We start from the raw sequence: 18,945 nt of genomic DNA, 5'->3' as shown, positions 1-18,945 counted from the left end.
CTCCATCTCTTGGGCTTCACTCTCTGTGGTCTTGGATGAAATCATAGCACCTGGGCCAAAGATGACAAATCCACAAACACGTTTTCCAACTCATGTTTTTCTCCTGGATGAAGGCCACAGATGTAGAGCCCCAGGATATGATTTCTGGGGACCCACAAGAGGCTTTGGTGAAAGATGAGCTACAGTATAGATCTCTGGCAATAAAAAGACACATATGTCCACATATGTGTGCATAAAGGTATCTGACTCTCTGGGTCTCACTTCCAGCCAGAATTTCTTCTTGGCAGAGGCTTCCAGGATGTCCCTTATGGCTTTCACACTCCTTCTCCTCCAGCTTCCCTTCATTGTCAGATCCTTGGCTGGCACTACCTGCTTTTCTGCAATGAAACATGGAGTGCACATGGATGGAGATGTGATGATCGCTGGGTTTTTCCCTCTCTACACTTTGGGAATTGATCTTAACAACAATGAAGCTTCTAGGCAAAAAGAGCACATACCGTAAGTAACTCATCATTTTATTTCCATTTATTGTTATGTTCTGAGGATGGGCAATGGTTGAGGATATAATCAATGGTCTCTGTCTTCACTACACTGACCTTCCATCCCTATTGTATCAGGAACAGCTGTTTATTTCTCTTGCTTCTATTGTTGAGCGTTTTTCTGCCTCCTAGTAAGAAACAAATGAGGAGGCAACATTGCTTGATAAGAAATGTACTCATTACTCTGCTAATGTAATTGTAACCCCTCTGTATGGTATTTTCACAATAAAAAAAGAAAGGACTCTTTTTCCTTTCATGTACTTTCTCCTTTCCTGGTTGTTAAATTCTTAACTTTACTGTAGCATCCTGTATCTCCTCCATGCCAATGGTCACTGGAGAAGATGAACTGATGTCCTTACAAACAATCTGAAATACTGCCACGTGCTGTATAAAAGGCTACAGCCACATTTCCTTGCCCCATTTTGAGGACATTGATGAAATTCCTATTGTAGCTGGTGGCTCATGCCTGTGATCCTACCTACCCACAGATCTGATAGCTGAGGATGGATGTTTGAAGCCAGCCCAGGCTGGAAAATCTGTAAAACTTTGATCTCCAATGAGACATTTCCTATTGAGCATTGTTACCTCTTCCTTTGTTTTCCCCCTGCCATCCCTTCCCTCCCCACCTCCCTAACTTCATACCACCTTCTCCCTGGTGAAGTTGTAAAATTCAATTTCAGTATAGTGTCCTGTATATCTCAGTGTCACAATGGGTCAACCTGTATCCTATTTTTCCCCTCTGTGCACATTTATTTACTATTTTTGCCAGTACCTCGGTTTGAACTCAGGGCTCGAATGTTGTCCCTTAGTTTTTTCACCCAAAGCTAGAACTCTACTACTTGAGCCACAACTCTATTTCCAAAGTTCTGGTGGTTAATAGGCGACAGTGTCTCATGGGTTTGTCTGTCTAGGCTCAGATACAAAGTGAAGTCTGGTCTGAGTAGTAAATTTTTTGGGGGGGGTGGGTTAGTAAAATATTATGCTTGAGCCACTGGTGATTGGCTTGCTTTTTACTTTTTTTGTGAACATACTGTACAGAGGGGTTACAATTACAAGGGCAAGATAATGAGTACATTTCTTATTAAGCATTGCAGCCTCCTCCTTTGTTTACCCTTCACATCCCTTCCCAGCCTCTCCCCCTGCACCCCCCACATATCCTACCCCCCCCAACCAAAGTTGTAAAATTCATTTTCAACATGACTACTTGTACTTCTCATTGTTGCAACGGGTCTTCCAGTATCCTTAAATGATTTGATTTTCCCCTTCTCCTCCACAAATTATACCGACAGCAAATATAGTGAAAGCAGGGGTTATACTGTGGGAGAGGGACATACAAATCAACAAAGAGATAATCTTATAAATGCATTAGAAACAAATGCATGAAAGAAAAAAATCATTAAAATACATATCTAAGGGTTCATTTTCCTAAAATCACATTATCTGACCTTTTCTGCTTGACTCAGACATATACTAGATATTGCAAATAAGGGAAACCATGGGACATATGTTTATTTGGGCCTGGCTTACTTCACTTAATATAATTTTTTCCATTTCCTAACAAATGGGGCAATGTCATTCTTTCTGATAGAGGCATAGAATTCCATTGTGTATATATACCACATTTTCTTGATCCATTCATCTACTGAGGGGCATCTGGGTTGGTTCCAGATCTTAGCTATGGTAAATAATGCTGCAATAAACATAGTTGTGCTGGTAGCTTTAGTGTGGTCTTGTTTGTAAACATTTGGGTAAATGCCCAAAAGTGGGATTGCTGGGTCATAGGGGAGTTCTATGTGAAGTCTTTTGAGGAACCTCCATACTGCTTTCCAAAGTGGTTGCACAAATTTACATTCCCACCAACAATGAAGTAAGGTTCCTTTCTGTCCACATCCCCTCCAGCATCTGTTGTTGTTAGAGTTCTTGATTTTTGCCATTCTATCTGGGGTGAGGTGATATCTCAATGTTGTTTTGATTTGCATTTCTTTTATGGCTAGGGATGTTGAACATTGCTTCATGTGTCTATTGGCCATCCTTCTTTCTTCTTCAGAGAAGTTTCTCTTTAAGTCTTTAGCCCACTTATTTATTGGGCAGTTGTTTCTTTGAGGATTTGTTGTTGGGGGATTTAATTTTTTGAGTGCCAGGTATATTTTAGATATGAGACCCTTGTCCGTTGTATGGCTAGTGAAGATCTTCCGCTAATCCATGGCCTTTCTATCGATCATCTTCTTCTAATCCATGGCCTTTCTATTGATCTTGCTAGCTATGACCTTTGCCATGCAGAAGCTCTGCAATTTCATGCAATCCAATTTGTCCAAACTTTCTTTGATTTGGTGTGTTTCCGAGTCTCTATTAAGAGAATTTCAACCTGTGTCCAGGAGACCTAGGGTTTCTCCTATTCCATCCTGTAATGTTTTCAGAGTATCTCATTTAACTCCGAGGTCTTTGATCAATTTGCAGTTTATTCTGGTGCCCAGTGATATATGAGTATCTAGCTTTAGTTTTCTGCAAGTGATTAATCAATTTTGTGACCACCATTTACTGAAGAGGTTGTCTTTCTTCCATTCTATTTTTTTTAGCTCCCTTATCCCTATAGGTCTTTAGGTTCATTTCTGGGTTTTCAATTCTATTCCATTGGTCCTGAGGTCTGTTCTTGTGCCAGTACCAAGCTGTTTTGAATACTGTGGCTTTGTAGTAAACTTTAAAATTTGGTATTGATATCCTTCCAGCACTGTTCTTTTTGTTGAGGATCGTTTTTGCTATTCGGGTCTTTTATTGTTCCATATGAACTTTTGGATTGCCTCTTGTATTTCCTTGAAGAATGTGGTTGGAATTTTGAAGGTATCGCATTGAATTTGTAGATAGCCTTGGGAAGTATTGCCTTTTTTAAGATGTCGATCCTTCCAATCCAGGAGTATGGGAGGTTTTGCCACTTTCTAAATTCTGTTTTGATTTCCTTTTTTAGGTTTTTGAAGTTTTTATCATAGAGGTTCTTTACTTTTTGGTTAAGTTAATTCCTAGGTATTTTATTTTTTGTGGGGCTATTACGAATGGAGTTGTTTTTCTAATTTCATCCATTCTTTTCTCATTGTTGGCATACAAAAAAGACATTGATTTTTGAGGTTTAATTTTATATCCTGCTACTTTGCCAAAGTTTTGAATCATCTTCAGTAATTTGGGAGTGGAGTCTATGAGATTCTTTAAATACAAGATCATGTCATCTGCAAAGAGGGAGAATTTTACTTCATCTTTCCCTATTTGGAGCCCCTTTATGTTTGCATTTTGTCTTGTTGCTGTAGTCTGAAGAGACTGAAGAGACCTAAAGAGAGTGGACATCCTTGTTTTGTTCCTGCATTAAGAGTAAATGGTTTTAGGTTTTCCCCATTAAGTATAATGCTGGCTGTAGGTTTGTCATATACAGCCTTTATTGTATTGAGGAATGTTCCATGGATTCCTAATTTTTCCACAACCTTCATCATAAAGGGATGTTGGATCTTGTCAAATGATTTTTCTGCATCTATTGAGATAACTGTGTGGTTCTTATTCTTGCTCTTGTTGATGTGGTGAATTATATTAATTGATTTGCGTATATTGAAACAGCTTTGCATCTCTGAAATGAATCCTGTTTGACCATGGTGTATGATTTTTTGGATGAATTATTGACTTTGATTGGCCAAAATTTTGTTGGAAGTTTTGCATCAATGTTCATCAAAGAAATGGGTCTGTAGTTCTCTTTCTTTGATGAGTTCTTGCCTGGTTTTGGGATTTGGGTTATGATGACTCATAGAAAGTGTTTGGTAGTGAACTTTCTCTTTCAATTTCTTTGAAGAGTTGAAGGAATGTTGGTGTGAGCTCTGCTTTGAAGTCCTTGTAGAATTCCGCTGCAAATCCATCCAGTCCTGGTCTCTTAGATGGGAGGTCTCTTATTGCTCTTTCTATATCAATGCTTGATATGGTCCTGTTAAGATGGTGTAACTCATCTTGGTTTATTTTCGGCATGGCGATATTCCCAAGGAAAATGTCCATTTCTGCTAAATTCTCAAACTTATTAGCATACAGTTTTGAGAAGTAATCCCTTACAGTGTTCTGAGTTTTGGTTTTTTCCTGTGGTGATATTTCCATTCTAATCTCTGAGTTTATTTATTTGTGTGTGTTCTCTTCTTTTTCGGATTAGATTTGCTAAGCATCTGTCAATTTTGTTAATTGTTTTGAAGAACCAACTCTTTGTTTTGTTGATTCTCTCTATGATTTTTTTGGACTCTAATTCATTTATTTCTGATTTAATTTTAATTATTTCTTTCTGTCTACTGGATTGGGGTTTTTCTTGCTGCTCTTTTTCAAGGAGGCTCAGATGTCTCATTAAATTGTTGGTTTTAGATCTCTCCAATTTGTTGATATAGGAACTCAGAGCTATAAACTTGCCCCTGAGTACTGCCTTAGCTGTGTCCCCGAGGAGCTGGTAATTTGTGTGTTCATTTTTGATGACTATCATGAACATTTGATTTCCTTTCTAATCTCATCCATGACCTACTTGTGGTTCACCAGTGTATTGTTCAGCCTCCATGTGTTACAGAAATTTCTTTGATGGCTTTTGGTGTTGAGTTTTAATTTTATTCCCTTGTGGTACGAGATAATGCAAGGTTTAACTTCAATGTTTCTGAATTTGGACAAGTTTGCTTTGTGACCTAAAGTGTGTCTATTTTGTAAAATGTTCTATGTGCTGCTGAGAAAAACGTGTATTCTGATGCTGCTGGGTGAAATATTCGATAGATGTCTGTTAAATCTAGTTGATCTATGCTCTTTTTTAGATGTGGGGTTTCTCTGTTGAGTTTTTGCTGAGTTGATCTGTCTAGTGGGGATAGTGGTGTATTAAAGTCCCCACAATTAATGTCTTTGGATCTATGTGAGATTTGAGGGAAAGTAGTGTTTCTTGGATAAAGTTGTGTGCTTCTTTGTTTGGCAAATAGTTCTTTGGAATTGTTATATCATCCTAAAGGAGAGATCCCTTAATATGTAGCGACCTTCTTTATCTCTTCTCATTAATATTAATTTGAAATCTATTTTATCTGATATTAGGATTGCAATTCATGCTTCTTTATGGGTGCCCTTTGCTTTGTAGATTTTGTTCCAGCCTTTCTCATTGAAAATGTGTTTGTTTTTATGAGCAAGATGTGACTCGTGAAAGGCAACAGATAAAAGGATCTTGCTTTTTAATCCAACTAGACAGTCTATTTTGCTTAATTGGTGAGTTAAGTCCGTTAATGTTGAGAGATAGTACTGAGAGGTATTTGGTAGTTCCTGCCATTTTATCCAAATTCTTGGGGCCTGTGCCAACTGGGTTCTCCTATGGTTCTTGGATTCTCAGTTTGGCTGCGGTTTCTTGGCCTTTATTGTAGTCTTGTTAGTTTTCTATGTGTAGAACATTTTTAAGTATCTTTTGTGGGGCTGGTTTGGTGAAGATATATTGTTTCAGTTTTCTTTGCTATGGAAGGTTTTTATTTGACCTTCGGTTATGAAGGAGAGTTTATCTGGGTACAGAATACTTGGTTGGTAGTTTTTTGTCCTTAGGGCATGGCATACATCATTCCAGGCTCTTCTTGCTTTGATTGTCTCTGCTGAGAAATATGAAGTGATTCTAATTGGTTTCCCTTTGTAGGTGATTGATCTTTTCTCCTTGACATCTTTAAGGATATTTTCCTTGGTCTGAATTGATCCTATGTGGACTATAATGTGACAGTGGGATGTCCTGTTCTGTTCTGGTCTATTTGGAGTTCTGAAAGCTTCTTGTATCTGAGTAGGCCTATCTTTTTGCATGTTTGGGAAGTTCTCTGCTAGGATCCTGTTAAACAACTTTCCTAGACCATTAACTTCTGTCTGTAGGTGCTCCTCTAGAACCACTTTCCTCAGATTAAGCCTTCTGATGGTGTCTTCCAAATGTTGAATAGATTTCTCATATTTCATCGAATTTATTGTATTGGTCTATGTTCTTTCTCTATAATATCTAGGCTGTCTTCAATCCCCGAGATTTGATCTTCTGCAAGGTCTATCCTAGTGTCAAGACTTTCTACTTTTTTATTTGTTTTCCTTTCATTTGATTGGCTTGATGGCTTCAGATTCTTTGTTGGATCTCTGTTGTTGATCTTGTATGAACTTCTAAACTTCCTTAATTTGGTGTTCAGTGTTTATTCTCAAATCACTTAGTTGATCGGTTATATTTCCTTGGACTGCCATTCCTTCTGTTGGGCTCCATTCAACATTCCCTTTGTAGTCTCCCTGACTTCCATAAATGCCTCTATTGATCTTGTCTATTTTCATCCCAGTCTCGCAATTCCTGTATTACTCTTTGATTAGCTTCCTCACATTCATGCTATTCCTGTAGCTCTCTTTGAGTGTTCTCAGCCTGCTCACACCATTCCTGACTTTCACTTTGTCTGTTGTCAGCCAACTCATGCAATTCCTGTCTATCTCTTTGACTGTTCTCTGCCTGCTCATGCAATTCTTTTCTTTCTCTTCGAGTGTTCTCAACCCACTCATGCAATTCCTGTGTCAAACTTTGAGTAGATTCTTCATGCTCATGAGCTTCCTGTATTAATCTTTGCTTTTCCTCCTGTCTTTCCCTATCATACTCACACTGAGTCCTTTGCAGGTTAAGACTCTTTTTATTCACCATGTTTATCTGTAGTGTTTTTAGTGCTCCTCTGGATTATTCATGAACTGTTCTGTCCCCTGATTATCATGAGTGGGAGTCGAGATACCTGGACTTGCCATTTTTCTTGTGTTTTTTTCTGGCTTGTTCTGCTCATTTGCGATGAAAGTAACACTAGTTTTGTGCTAGAACACTATTTTAATGCAAGCATCAACCAAATCCTGTAATTATATAGTCAAAAGTCTGCAGATACAATTTAGTTCCACAGATACTGTCTATTCACCATCAAACAACTATGTGTTAATGGGCTAAGAACAGCAAAGAAAAATTTGGCAAACCAGAAATTATTAGGTTTAGAGAGAAATGTGGGGAAAATAGGGTTAGAGGGATGTGCAAAGGTAAAAGGAGAGTGAAATTAACCATGTTCTAATCTCAAAGAGGCAAATGGATAGGACAGAATGATAGGAGAAATTAAAGAAAAAAAAGAAAAAAATAAACAAGAAAAAATGGAAAAACAAATAATTAAATTTGAAAAGAGAAACACTTAAAATTATGCACATTTAAGAAAATAATATTGAGAGAAGAATGGGGGTAGGATTAGAGAAGGGGGGGATAGAAAGGAGACATGAAAAACTAAAAAATAAAAATACTTAATATATTGTATAGGTATAAAGAAAGCATACTGCTATTAAGTAATTTAAGCCTAAGAGGTTTTGAATTGAGTAACAAATTTCTGGATTAAGTGTGTACCCAATGGGGGATAAGGTCTAATAATTGACGATGGGTATATCTGAGGATGAGCAGAGCAGCAATTAAATCATGCAAAAAAGAGTGAAAGAGATGAAAAAGTAAAAAGAAGGAGAAAGGAAGAGAAAAAAAGGACCAAAGGGTCAGTAGATATTTTTTAAAAAGTGCACACACATGTATATACACCTAAAATAAAAATAAGAGGAAAAAAAAGAAAAAAAGTTGATTGAAACAATTTAAAATAAATTAAAAATTAAAAAAAAGATGCAAAAATAGAGTTCTTTGTTTTTTTTTTTTCTTTTTGGCGGGGGTGGATGGGAAGATCCTGTATCTCCCTTGTGTCCATAACCAGTCTCTTAGTGGAGTCTCTGGTCTGCTTGTGGTATTTGGTTTTCCTGTGGCTTGATTGGTTAATGAAGTCCGTTTGTTTGGGATGACAGAGAAAATGCTCTGTTTTTTCCCCGGATTTTACCCAGGCTAATTCAATGGGAGGGAGTTCTACTTTAAGTATCACAAAAGAGGGAGATGGCTGTTCCCTCTAGTTTGGAGATGCTGTGGTGGGGCTAGGTTCTGGGTAGAGTTGAAGCCTTTCAGCAAACAGCAGCTTTTCCCTGAGGGGCTAGCTTCTGAGACACTCACAGAGCCCAGCCTGGAGCCATTCTCAGGGTTTATGTTTACTGAATTTCAATTGTTTGCCTAGGCTGCTGTAGGGTGGCAGCCTCTGGCTTTTTTTATCCAGTGAGGAAAGCCACTTCTCTGGGGGTGGAGTTGTCTCTGCCTGGGCTGGGTGACTTTCCCCTGGGTGGAGTTAGGCCTGGCAGGGCAGGGCAGGTTCCTGTGATCTGCTAAATTACTATTTTCTTTTCTCCCAAGGCCTGAGTTGGAGCTAGCTTCTCAGCCAGGCCTTTATCAGTATCAAAGATGGAGATCCCCAGTAGTGGGGAGGGGAGGGGTGGCCTTCCCTCCTCTGCTCCCTGAGAAGGATTGAGGATGTCAGTGTTCTACTCATGCAGGAGTGTTGGTTCCTGGGTTGTCTCTGGTCTTCGATCTGCAGGATGAAATACCTGCTCCTTGTCATTGACGTTCTTGCTGGTGCTGAGTAGAATCTGCTCACCTGCTGCATCTGGCTTCTTTGTCCCGGACTCTCTGTGTTGTAGGTATGGTGGCTAGGGTTGCTGCCGCAGCCACTGCAACCGCAACTGCGGCGGCCAGCAAGTGCTCAGATATGTCTACTTGCCTGTATTTTCCCTCTCTGGCCTAACTGTACTGAGATGGCATGCTTGGTCTAACTCTCTGGCTTAAGACTGTTCACTGGAATCAAAAAATTTTCATTTAATACTTTATGGTAAAATATTAAAGACATACAAATGACAATTGCAACTGCATTGTTGTCTTCCCATCATATATTATAATTTTACACTGTTCTATTGTAAATACTAGATAATTTTTCCAACTTCATAGAATTATATGATTTTTCTAGCATACTTACAATGCTAGAAAATTTTCAGCTCACTTGTGTACTCACTTTTACCAGTAATTTTGATACAATTTTCAAATTTTATTTTATTTAGATTGCTGCACAATTTGTTGAAGAGACTATTTTTCTGTCTATATTTTAGCTCCTTTATCAAATATTAAATGCCTATAGTTCCCTGAGTTCAATTCCAGGCCTTCTAATCTGTTGCATGGATCATCTGACCTATTTTGTGCTGTCACTAAGCTGTTTTCATTATCATGGTTCTGTAATTGAGTTGGAAATTTGTTATTGTTATTCCTCCTACAATGTTTCACTTTCTAAGACTTGCCTTGCAATACAGGGTCTTTTGTTATTTGAATTTTTTGGCTGCTCTTTCCATATCTTTAAACAAATTTGTTGGGATTTTAATGGATCTTGCATTGAATTTGTAATTTGCTTTGGGCAGTACTGTCATTGTCACAATGTTAAGTCTTCCAATCCAGGAGCTCAGATTATCTTTCTATCCTCCTAAGACCTCTTCAATTTTGCTTTTGAAAATTTAAAACTTTTCACTATAGAGGTCCTTCACCTCTTTGGTTAACTCCTATGTATTTTGTATTTTTTAATGCTATTTTAAATGGAGTTTCTTTTCTGATTTCAGCCTTGATCTTCTTGATCATGGCATAAAAATATTAATTTTTTAGGTTGATTTTATACCTGTCTATTTTAACCAAGTTTTGCATCATCTTCTTAAGCTGTGGAAGGAGATTTTAGGGTCCCTCAACTACAGGATCATGTCCTCTGTAAAAAGTGATAGTTTTACTCCTTCCTTCCATATTTGGATTCTCTGCATGGTTTTCTCTTGCCTATTTCGCTTGCTAGGAATTCCAGTACTATGTTGAAGAGAAAAGAGAGAGTATATGCTTCTCTTATTTCTGATATTAGGGGAAATGCCGTTAGTTTTTTCACCTTTAGTTTTTCACCTTTAAGTGTAAAACTGACTGTAGATTTCTCATACATGCCCTTTTTTATACTGAGGAATGGTCCATGGATTCTAGCTGCTCCAGAGCTAGATAATGAGGTGTTGGATTTTGTCAAAGGCTTTATCTGCATCTAATGAGATACTTATGTGGTTGTTGTCCTTGCTTCGGTTGATCTGTGGTAGTATGTGAATTAATTTATATTTGTTAATCTAGCTTTGCATCCCTGAGATAAATCCCCTTAAGTCAGCCTGTATGATCTTCTTGATCATTTTCTAAATTTTATGGAGGAGGGTTACAACAATGTACATCAAGGAGACAGGGCTACAGTTCTCTTTCCTTCATATGTCCTTATCTAATGTGGGGATAAGTGTGATGATGGCTTCATAGAATGAGTTTGGCAGTGCTCCTTCCCTTACTATTTCATTGAAGATTTTAAGGAGTGTTAATTCTCCTTCAAAAGTCTTGCAGAATTTGGTTGTGAAGCCATCAGGTCTTGGGCTCTTCCTGGAAGGTCAGTTATTGCTGGTGCTGGGTCTGTTTATTCTGTTTATGTCTTCCAGATACAGTTTGGGTATATGTATTTTGTATAGGAATATATCCATTTCTGCCTGATTATTATATTTGTTGCCATAGAGGCTTATAACCTATTCCCTTAGAATATTCTGAATTTTGCTTGCATATGTGGTGATTTCCCCCTGTAATCTCTACTATTATTTATTTGGGTAGCTTCTTTTTTATTTAATTAATTTGGACATGGTCCTGTCAATGTTGATTTTTTTCAAAAAATCATCTTTAGCATTTGTGGATTCTCTGCATTTTTTAAAGTCTGTAATTAATTTAATTCTGCCCTAAATATTTTCTTCTGTCTACTGGTTTTGGGTTTGACTTGCTCTGCTTTGTCTAGAAGCTTGAGTTGCTTCATTAGCATATGGATTTGAGATTTTTCTAATTTGTTGATGCAAGCATGTATGGATATAAATTTTCCTCTGAGTACTGTCTTTCTGTCTCCCAAAGATTTGGTCTTTTGTGTGTTCATTTACTTTGAATCCTGAAAATGATTAAATTTCACCATTTGTCTCTTTGATGACCTACTGGTTCTCAGCAATAAATTTTTCTGTTTCCATGAGTTTATGTATTCTCTGTGATGGATTCTGTTGTTGAGCTCTACTTTTATTATGTTATGATATGACAAGTACAAGGTCTACATTCTTGTATATATAAGTATGAATAAATGTGTATATTTGTATATGTATTTTGGTCGGTGGTGGGGCCATAAAAGTCATAATTATTGAAATATTCCTTCTAAATTTCTATGTTCATTATGCAGGCTTATCTTCAAGACCTATCAATTTGTGTTGGCCTTGGCTTTTGCTATTGAGGAGATCAACCAAAACTCTGAACTTTTACATAACTTGACTCTTGGATTTGATATCTATAATATTAACTTTGAAGCTTGGGCAGTACTTAAGGATCCCTTCATTTGGCTCTCTGGGAAATACAAGATTCCAAACTACTCCTGTAGAAGAGACAGCAAGTTTATAGCAGTACTAACAGGACCATTAGGAATAACATCTGCCCACATCGGGACATTGCTGGAACTCTACAGAATTCCACAGGTGAAAGTGAACATAGTGGGGGAATATAAAAACGTCTAATTAGGCGCTATTCCAGGTTTTAGGAAAGAATGATAAGAGCCTGGATTTATGAACCTATCAAATTTGGTGGTATCAAACAGTAAGTACTCAAGGATATGCAGATTTTTATATTCCCACTCTTTGGAAAATGAGATGGAAGATTCACACAAACAAGTGGATTATTTTTTGTTTCAAATCTAATCAATACTTTAAAAAGTCAGAAATTGCAAAATGACTTTGAAGTGTATAGTTATGCTGCCCGGGGTACTGGTGACACACTTCTAATCCCAGCTATTCTGGAATCTTTTATCCCCAATTAACCAGTAACAACAGTCAATGAATGTGTAGCTCAAATAGTAGAGCACCAACATTGAGGGCAAAAGCCAAGAAAGTGCATGAGGCCTGAATTCATGCCCTTGTACTTGCATGCATGTGCACACACACACATGCATGTGGACAAGATTTTATGTTTAATGACATGTCAGCCTCAGAATGATAAAGGGGAGATGTGTTCTCTCATATTCAAAAGCTAGAACCAAATTATGAACTTGTCATATAAAATAAATATGGAACATGTATGTAGCCATTTCTATATATAAATATATGCATGATTAATTGGACTAAAGTATGGCATATATGGGGGTAGAATTCCATGGAGTAACCCTTTCTGATCTACTGAATATAAAATTATGAATATACAAAGTTGAAGCATATCTTCTCTGAGGGGGTTAGTTGTTACGGGAAAAATCAGAATAACAGGGAATGGATGGGTGAAGAAAAACATAATATTAAATGTACATATGTGAAAATAGAATTAGGAAAATCAGGGAATTTGTTGGGCTGATAGACATGGGAGTAGTTAATGGAAATGGTGACAAAGAACAAAAGACATACAAATAAATATATATTTCATAAAAAGATTGATTTTTTTCTCTAATACTAAAATAAAAACATACCTTTCACCTACTTCAACTGGTTCTTAACATGCTTGAAGATTAAGATTGTGATGGATGGCAATCTTCTCATTCATGGAACATCCAATTTTCTTTCCATTTAGTTTACCTTTGGGCCTTTTGATCAGGCCCTAAGTGACCATAAGAAGTTTCCTACTCTGTATCAGATGGCCCCAAAGGACACATCAATAGCCACTGCCATGGCCTCCTTACTGCTTCACTTCAACTGGAACTGGGTGGGACTGTTGACATCAGAGGATGAGAATAGTTTGTGGGTTCTTGTTAAATTGAAAGAAGAAATGGCTAAGAACAGACTTTGCGTAGCCTATGAGCTAGTGATGTCAAGCAAGTTCGTCTCGCAGATATATAAATTCATGACAATATATAGTCAGATAAATAAATCTTCAGCAAATGTCCTCATGTTATACGGTGATAATGAGTCACTACTAGATTTAATGATGTGTTTTGAGCAACTTTTAATAAAAGGAAAAGTTTGCATCATGAACTCACAGTGGGATTTAACCATGAGAAGGAACTATTTCATGCTAGGCTCATTCCATGTACCTCTCATTTTTTCACACCATCATGCAGATGTTTCTGGATTTACAGATTTTATCAAGGCAGTTAATCCTTCCAAATACCCAGAAGACTTTGTTCTTGCTAGGCTGTGGTTTGTGTCTTTTAATTGTTCTGATTCTGAGACTGACTGTGTAACATGGGACAATTGTCTTCATGATGCCTCTTTGGATTGGTTGCCTGGGCATATTTTTGACAGGACTCTGTCTGGAGACAGTTATAATATATACAATGCTGTGTATACTGTGGCCCAGGCTCTCCATGAGATGCTTCTTCATCAAACAGAATTTCAAACAATGGGAAGTAGTAAAGAGACAGTGTCTTCCCCTGCACAGGTAATTTCTTCTATATTTCAGTGCACACACCATGAGCAAAGACACTTCCTAGAGGGTATAAAAGTAAATATTTCAGATGTTTTTCTAGTAAATTATGGGTGATATTTTGGTGAGGAACTCTATACATGTGTTCATTGCTCTTAACAAAAAACAGGCCAGGTCAGTGACAGGATACAATATAAACCATTGAGAATATATATATATATATATATATATATATATATATATATACATATACATACACACACATATATGTATATATATGTATATTCACACACACATAAACACATACACATACATACATACATGTATTTCATATTTAGTGTTAGAAACCAGAAAGATATATCTTTGCATGTCTTGGAGCTTGAGGTTAGGGCCTGGATGCTGTTTCTGTGTCTTTTTGTGTTCAAGGATAGTGCTCTACCACTTGAGCCACAGCTGTACTTCTGTCATTTTCTGAGTGGTTTATTGAAGATAAGTGTCTCATGGACTTTTTTCTCTGGCCTGGCTTCAAATCATGATCCTCAGATCTTAGCTTCCTGAGTAGCTAGGATTACAGGTGTGAGCTACCAACACCTAGTTTATGAATTCATATAGTTACAAATAACTTTACCATGTTCATAGTTACTGTTTTCAAAAGTGTAAATTCAACTTTTCCCTAAATTATTTCAGTAATTGCAAAGGATGACCTACCAAACAGTATTTTTAATCCATATTTTTCATAAATCATCTAATTTCATTTAATTTTGGCATAAAAATTTAGCAAGCTCAAATAATAATTCATAAAAACAATGGAGGTTTGTAACAGAAAAATTGTCTCATTCATGCCTACTTGCCTGGTCTTGATTTCTCCATTAAAAGGCCTTCTACTCCTTTTCTGAGTCACAAGGATTCAGCATGGTTATTTATATTCCTCCATAGATTTTCTTCTGGAATACTTCATTGCTGTCTGTGCTATTCTAGAATTCAGAATTGGAGATTAAAGGCAACCAGGAGCTTTTCTTCACCATATAATGATGCATCTCTTTTAGTTGCACCTTTTTATAAAGAACATCCAATTTTACAATCCTGCTGGAGATGAAATGATTTTGGATGAGAAAAGAAAATTAGAACCAGAGTATGACATTCTGAACATTTGGAATTTTCCAGAAGGTCTTCAACTTACAGTGAAAGTAGGAAAGTTTTCTCCATATGCTCTGCATGGTAATCAACTGTCTTTATCTGAAGATATGGTAGAGTGGGCCATAGGTACTATAGAGGTGAGTTGGATCTAATAATAATGACTTTAAGGACATACATATAAGCAAAATTTACCTTTGAAATTTATGCCTGGTTGAGTGCTAGCTTTCTCCCATAATGCTAGCAACTGAGATATCTGAGATGTGAACATCACGGTTTAAAGTCAGTCCAAACAGGAAAGTTTGGACTTATCTCCAATTAACCACAAAAATCTGGAAGTGGAGCTATGACTAAACTGCTAGAGTTCTAACCTTGTTCAAAAACTGAAGGCCAGTGCCCTGAATCAGCACCAAACACATTACATGTGTTTATAAATGTTGACTTATAATATTATCATAAAATAAAAAATTGTACATTTCGTATTGGTTCCTAACACTGTGATAAAGTACATGAAAAATCATTTTATGTGGTTAGGATGTTTCTTTGCTCTCTTGTGTGTATGGAGGTTTCATTCAATGGATAACTGATCTGCTAATTGGACATCTTTGCTGAGACTAATTGAATATGACTGTGAGAAGATTATGTGTTCATGGCCACTGGAAAATGAAGAGGAAGATATGATGGTTCTGGGGTTCACACAACACTCTAAAAGGGATATCTCCTTCTTGCTCATCACCATATCACAGATAAGTAGGAGAGAGAATATAATGACATGAATTCAAGGAAATTCTATAGGGATCTACATTGGGACTTACTTTCTCACCATAAGTTTCCACCTTTCAAAGATCCCATATTTTTCAATAGTTCAACAGGTTAGAAGTAAAAGTTGTAGCACAAAAGCCTTTTGGAATCATGACATATGGTTTCGATAACAGAATTTAATTAATCAACTTCACTTACCTGCATAGAAACATTATGCTTATTAATACAATTCTTTAAAACAATGGACTTTTTGGAGTGTTAGTTACTGACACAGACCTGATTTTCCTCAGACTCCTCACTCTGCCTGCAGTGAGAGTTGTGGTCCTGGATTCAGGACATCTCTTCAAGAGGAAAAGCCTGCTTGTTGTTTTGATTGTAATCTTTGCCCAGAGAATGAGATTGCTAATGGAACAGGTAAGTCCATGACTTATGAAGAAATTGTTCATCTCTCCTTTGTTTTTGTCAATCCAACCATGTCAGTACCCAGAACTGCTCATGACAATTAGCAAGATCTCAGAAAGGGGGATTCCATTTAAGAAGGGAGCATGGATATAGTGTCCAAGAGTGGTTTCTCTTTTCCTAAATATTCACAGATTAGTTGGATAGATAAATATAATGAAATGAATTCAAGGACGTTGCCACAGGAACAAAATTAATCTTTTTAGAGATGTGTAAGGAATTGAAAGCTGCATTATTTACAATTTTCAATAGGATTGCAAAAATCTGCACAATTCTAACTGTTAGTGTGAGCCAAAGTGTAGAAAAGTGTTATTAGGATATTAGAATACTCCAAATAGCACCTTTTCAATACTTGTGAGAATACTTGAAGGAAAAAAACTGAACAAAAAATAGCCTGAATACTGAAGAAGATGCAAGGGGGAGGGAAGATGTTATGGCTTAGCAAAGAAACAAAAATGATTTTTTGACAGTCAATGCTGGCAGTATGGTAGGTTATGTTAGGATTACACCTAAGTAAACAATTTGCTAATATCTTTGGTGAAAAGGAAGTTCAAACCAAGAAGTAATTGTACTTTACACTTCTTATCAGATATGGACCAGTGTGTGAAGTGTCCAGATCATCAGTATGCTAACACACAGAGAACCCAGTGCCTCCTGAGAGCTGCAAGTTTCCTGGATTTTGGAGACCCCTTGGGCATGGCTCTGGCCTGCATGGCTCTTTGTTTCTCTATTCTCACTGCTGTTGTTCTTGGAATGTTTGTGAAACACCATGACACTGCCATTGTCAAGGCCAATAACAGGACTCTCAGCTACATCCTACTCATCTCTCTTATCTTCTGTTTCTTCTGTTCCTTGCTGTTTCTTGGCCAACCCAACACAGTCACCTGCATCCTGCAGCAAACTGCCTTTGGAATTGTGTTCACTGTGGCTATTTCCACAGTGTTGGCCAAAACAGTGACTGTGGTTCTGGCCTTCAAGTCCACTTCCCCAGGGAGAAGGATGAGGTGGCTGCTGGTCTCAGGGGCTCCTAACTTCATCATTCCCATCTGCACCCTCATCCAGGTGACTCTGTGTGGACTCTGGCTTGGAACTTCTCCTCCCTTTGTGGATACAGATGCACACTCTGAACATGGCCACATCATCATCCTGTGCAACAAGGGTTCCCTCACTGCCTTCTATTGCGTCCTGGGATACCTTGGCTTTCTGGCCCTGTCCAGCTTCACCATGGCTTTTCTGGCCAGAAACCTGCCTGACACCTTCAATGAGGCCAAGTTCCTGACCTTCAGCATGCTGGTGTTCTGCAGTGTGTGGCTCACTTTCCTGCCTGTCTACCACAGTGCCAAGGGGAAGGTCATGGTGGCTGTGGAGGTCTTCTCCATCTTGGCCTCTGCTGCAGGGCTCCTAGGCTGTATTTTTGCCCCAAAGTGTTACATCATCTTGTTAATGCCAAATAGAAATTCTCTGCATGACTTTAGGGATAAAAGACATAGTAGAAGAAATAAGCCTTCTTAAGAGTGAGCTCATATGTTTGATTGGTATATAGATGGTCTGATCTAAATCTCTATCAACTTTCTATTGTCATATTCATTTGTATGATGAGGTTTTTACCTCCATGAATAAAGGCCAGTTGTTTCTTTTTCTAGTAGTAATATTCTCAATTAGCGGTGATCACCTAAAATGAATTATTTCTCATATACTTTTAGTTCTTCCTTTTTATTCTGCACTCAATCCTATTATGCCCTCTTGTTAGTGTCTTTTCACTGTTGTCTTTCTCACTCAGTTTTCTAGATTTTTAGGTATACTAAGTTCCTATCTGCATACTACCATGTTTCAAAATCCTCTAATTCATTTCCTTACACTTTTCTCTTTACAAAGTTTCATCTTTTTATATTATCCTTAGAGATTGTTTTGTTTAAGATTAATAATATTCCAATTACAGATTTTCCTTTCCCAATAATCCCATAATCTCCTTCACAGGAAGTTTCTCTGTGTCTCTTTCCTGGTCTGGCCTTTGGCCACTTTCCTCTTTTCCTCTCCTGCTCCTTCCTCTCTGTTCTTTCCTCCTAAGGTTTTTGGTTCGGATTACATAAGGTATAAAAATGCACTTAATTTAATATTACAATGTTAAATTATATTTTTATTTTTCTCTAAAAAGTAAAGTCTGTAATGCATAAAAATTTTTTCTTCCATGGCTGGAGATACCTTTCAATTTATTATTGCTGAATCACTCTTTATTAACATTTATTCTTGTAATTTCATCACTTCCTAATAAAATATAAATGTTGAAACATGAACATCTTTACCTGTCACACTTCAAATCTCTTAAATTGATAGGGAAAGCATTACTTATTGCATCAGCTAGGTTGACTTAGTAGGTTCTATACTATCTTTACATAATCACATATTTAAGACATTTAAACACAGTAACATCCATATCTTATCTCTTCCAGTGTTTATTACATGTTTCTTCTGATATTAATGAAATTCATGTGTATATGCTTCAATTCTAGTTTAGACTGTCCCTTAGCTTTTTCACTTAAGGCTGCTTTACCACTAGAGCCAGAGGCACATTTCTAGCTCTTTTGTCTTTAATTGGAAATAAGAGTCTCAAGCATTTTCTTGCCCAGGCTGACTTTGAAACATTTCTCACATTTGCATTTCTAGTAGATAATGACTGACGAGAGGTTTCTATTAGTTAAATTTTTCTTGAAAATATAACATTGTATTGGTAAAAAAAAA

The 18,945-nt window shown here is 37.2% G+C and overlaps 1 protein-coding gene across 1 annotated transcript; it reads left to right on the top strand.

Annotated features, from left to right (window-relative positions):
- Positions 1 to 400: 400 nt before the first annotated feature.
- On the top strand, positions 401 to 17,718 carry LOC105998709 (vomeronasal type-2 receptor 116-like). The gene is made up of 6 exons (XM_013033498.1): positions 401 to 498; positions 11,696 to 11,984; positions 13,060 to 13,866; positions 14,898 to 15,125; positions 16,038 to 16,161; positions 16,796 to 17,718. Exons 1-6 carry the CDS (start codon positions 401 to 403, stop codon positions 17,716 to 17,718), a joined length of 2,469 nt encoding a protein of 822 aa, XP_012888952.1.
- Positions 17,719 to 18,945: the final 1,227 nt, after the last annotated feature.

The sequence above is a fragment of the Dipodomys ordii genome, unplaced genomic scaffold (assembly GCF_000151885.1).
Source record: "Dipodomys ordii isolate 6190 unplaced genomic scaffold, Dord_2.0 Scaffold171, whole genome shotgun sequence".
NCBI lineage: Eukaryota > Metazoa > Chordata > Mammalia > Rodentia > Heteromyidae > Dipodomys > Dipodomys ordii.
Note: the sequence above shows the minus strand (reverse complement) of the source record. Positions and strands in the feature narration are given on the sequence as shown.

What these genes read in the sequence shown, in the direction of transcription:
- LOC105998709 (XM_013033498.1), top strand. Translation starts at nt 401, where the DNA reads ATGGATGGAGATGTGATGATCGCTGGGTTTTTCCCTCTCTACACTTTG. An exon ending in AACTCTACAGAATTCCACAG is followed by an intron (nt 11,985 to 13,059) that starts GTGAAAGTGAAC and finishes CTTTCCATTTAG; the next exon opens with TTTACCTTTGGGCCTTTTGA. An exon ending in TGAGATTGCTAATGGAACAG is followed by an intron (nt 16,162 to 16,795) that starts GTAAGTCCATGA and finishes ACTTCTTATCAG; the next exon opens with ATATGGACCAGTGTGTGAAG.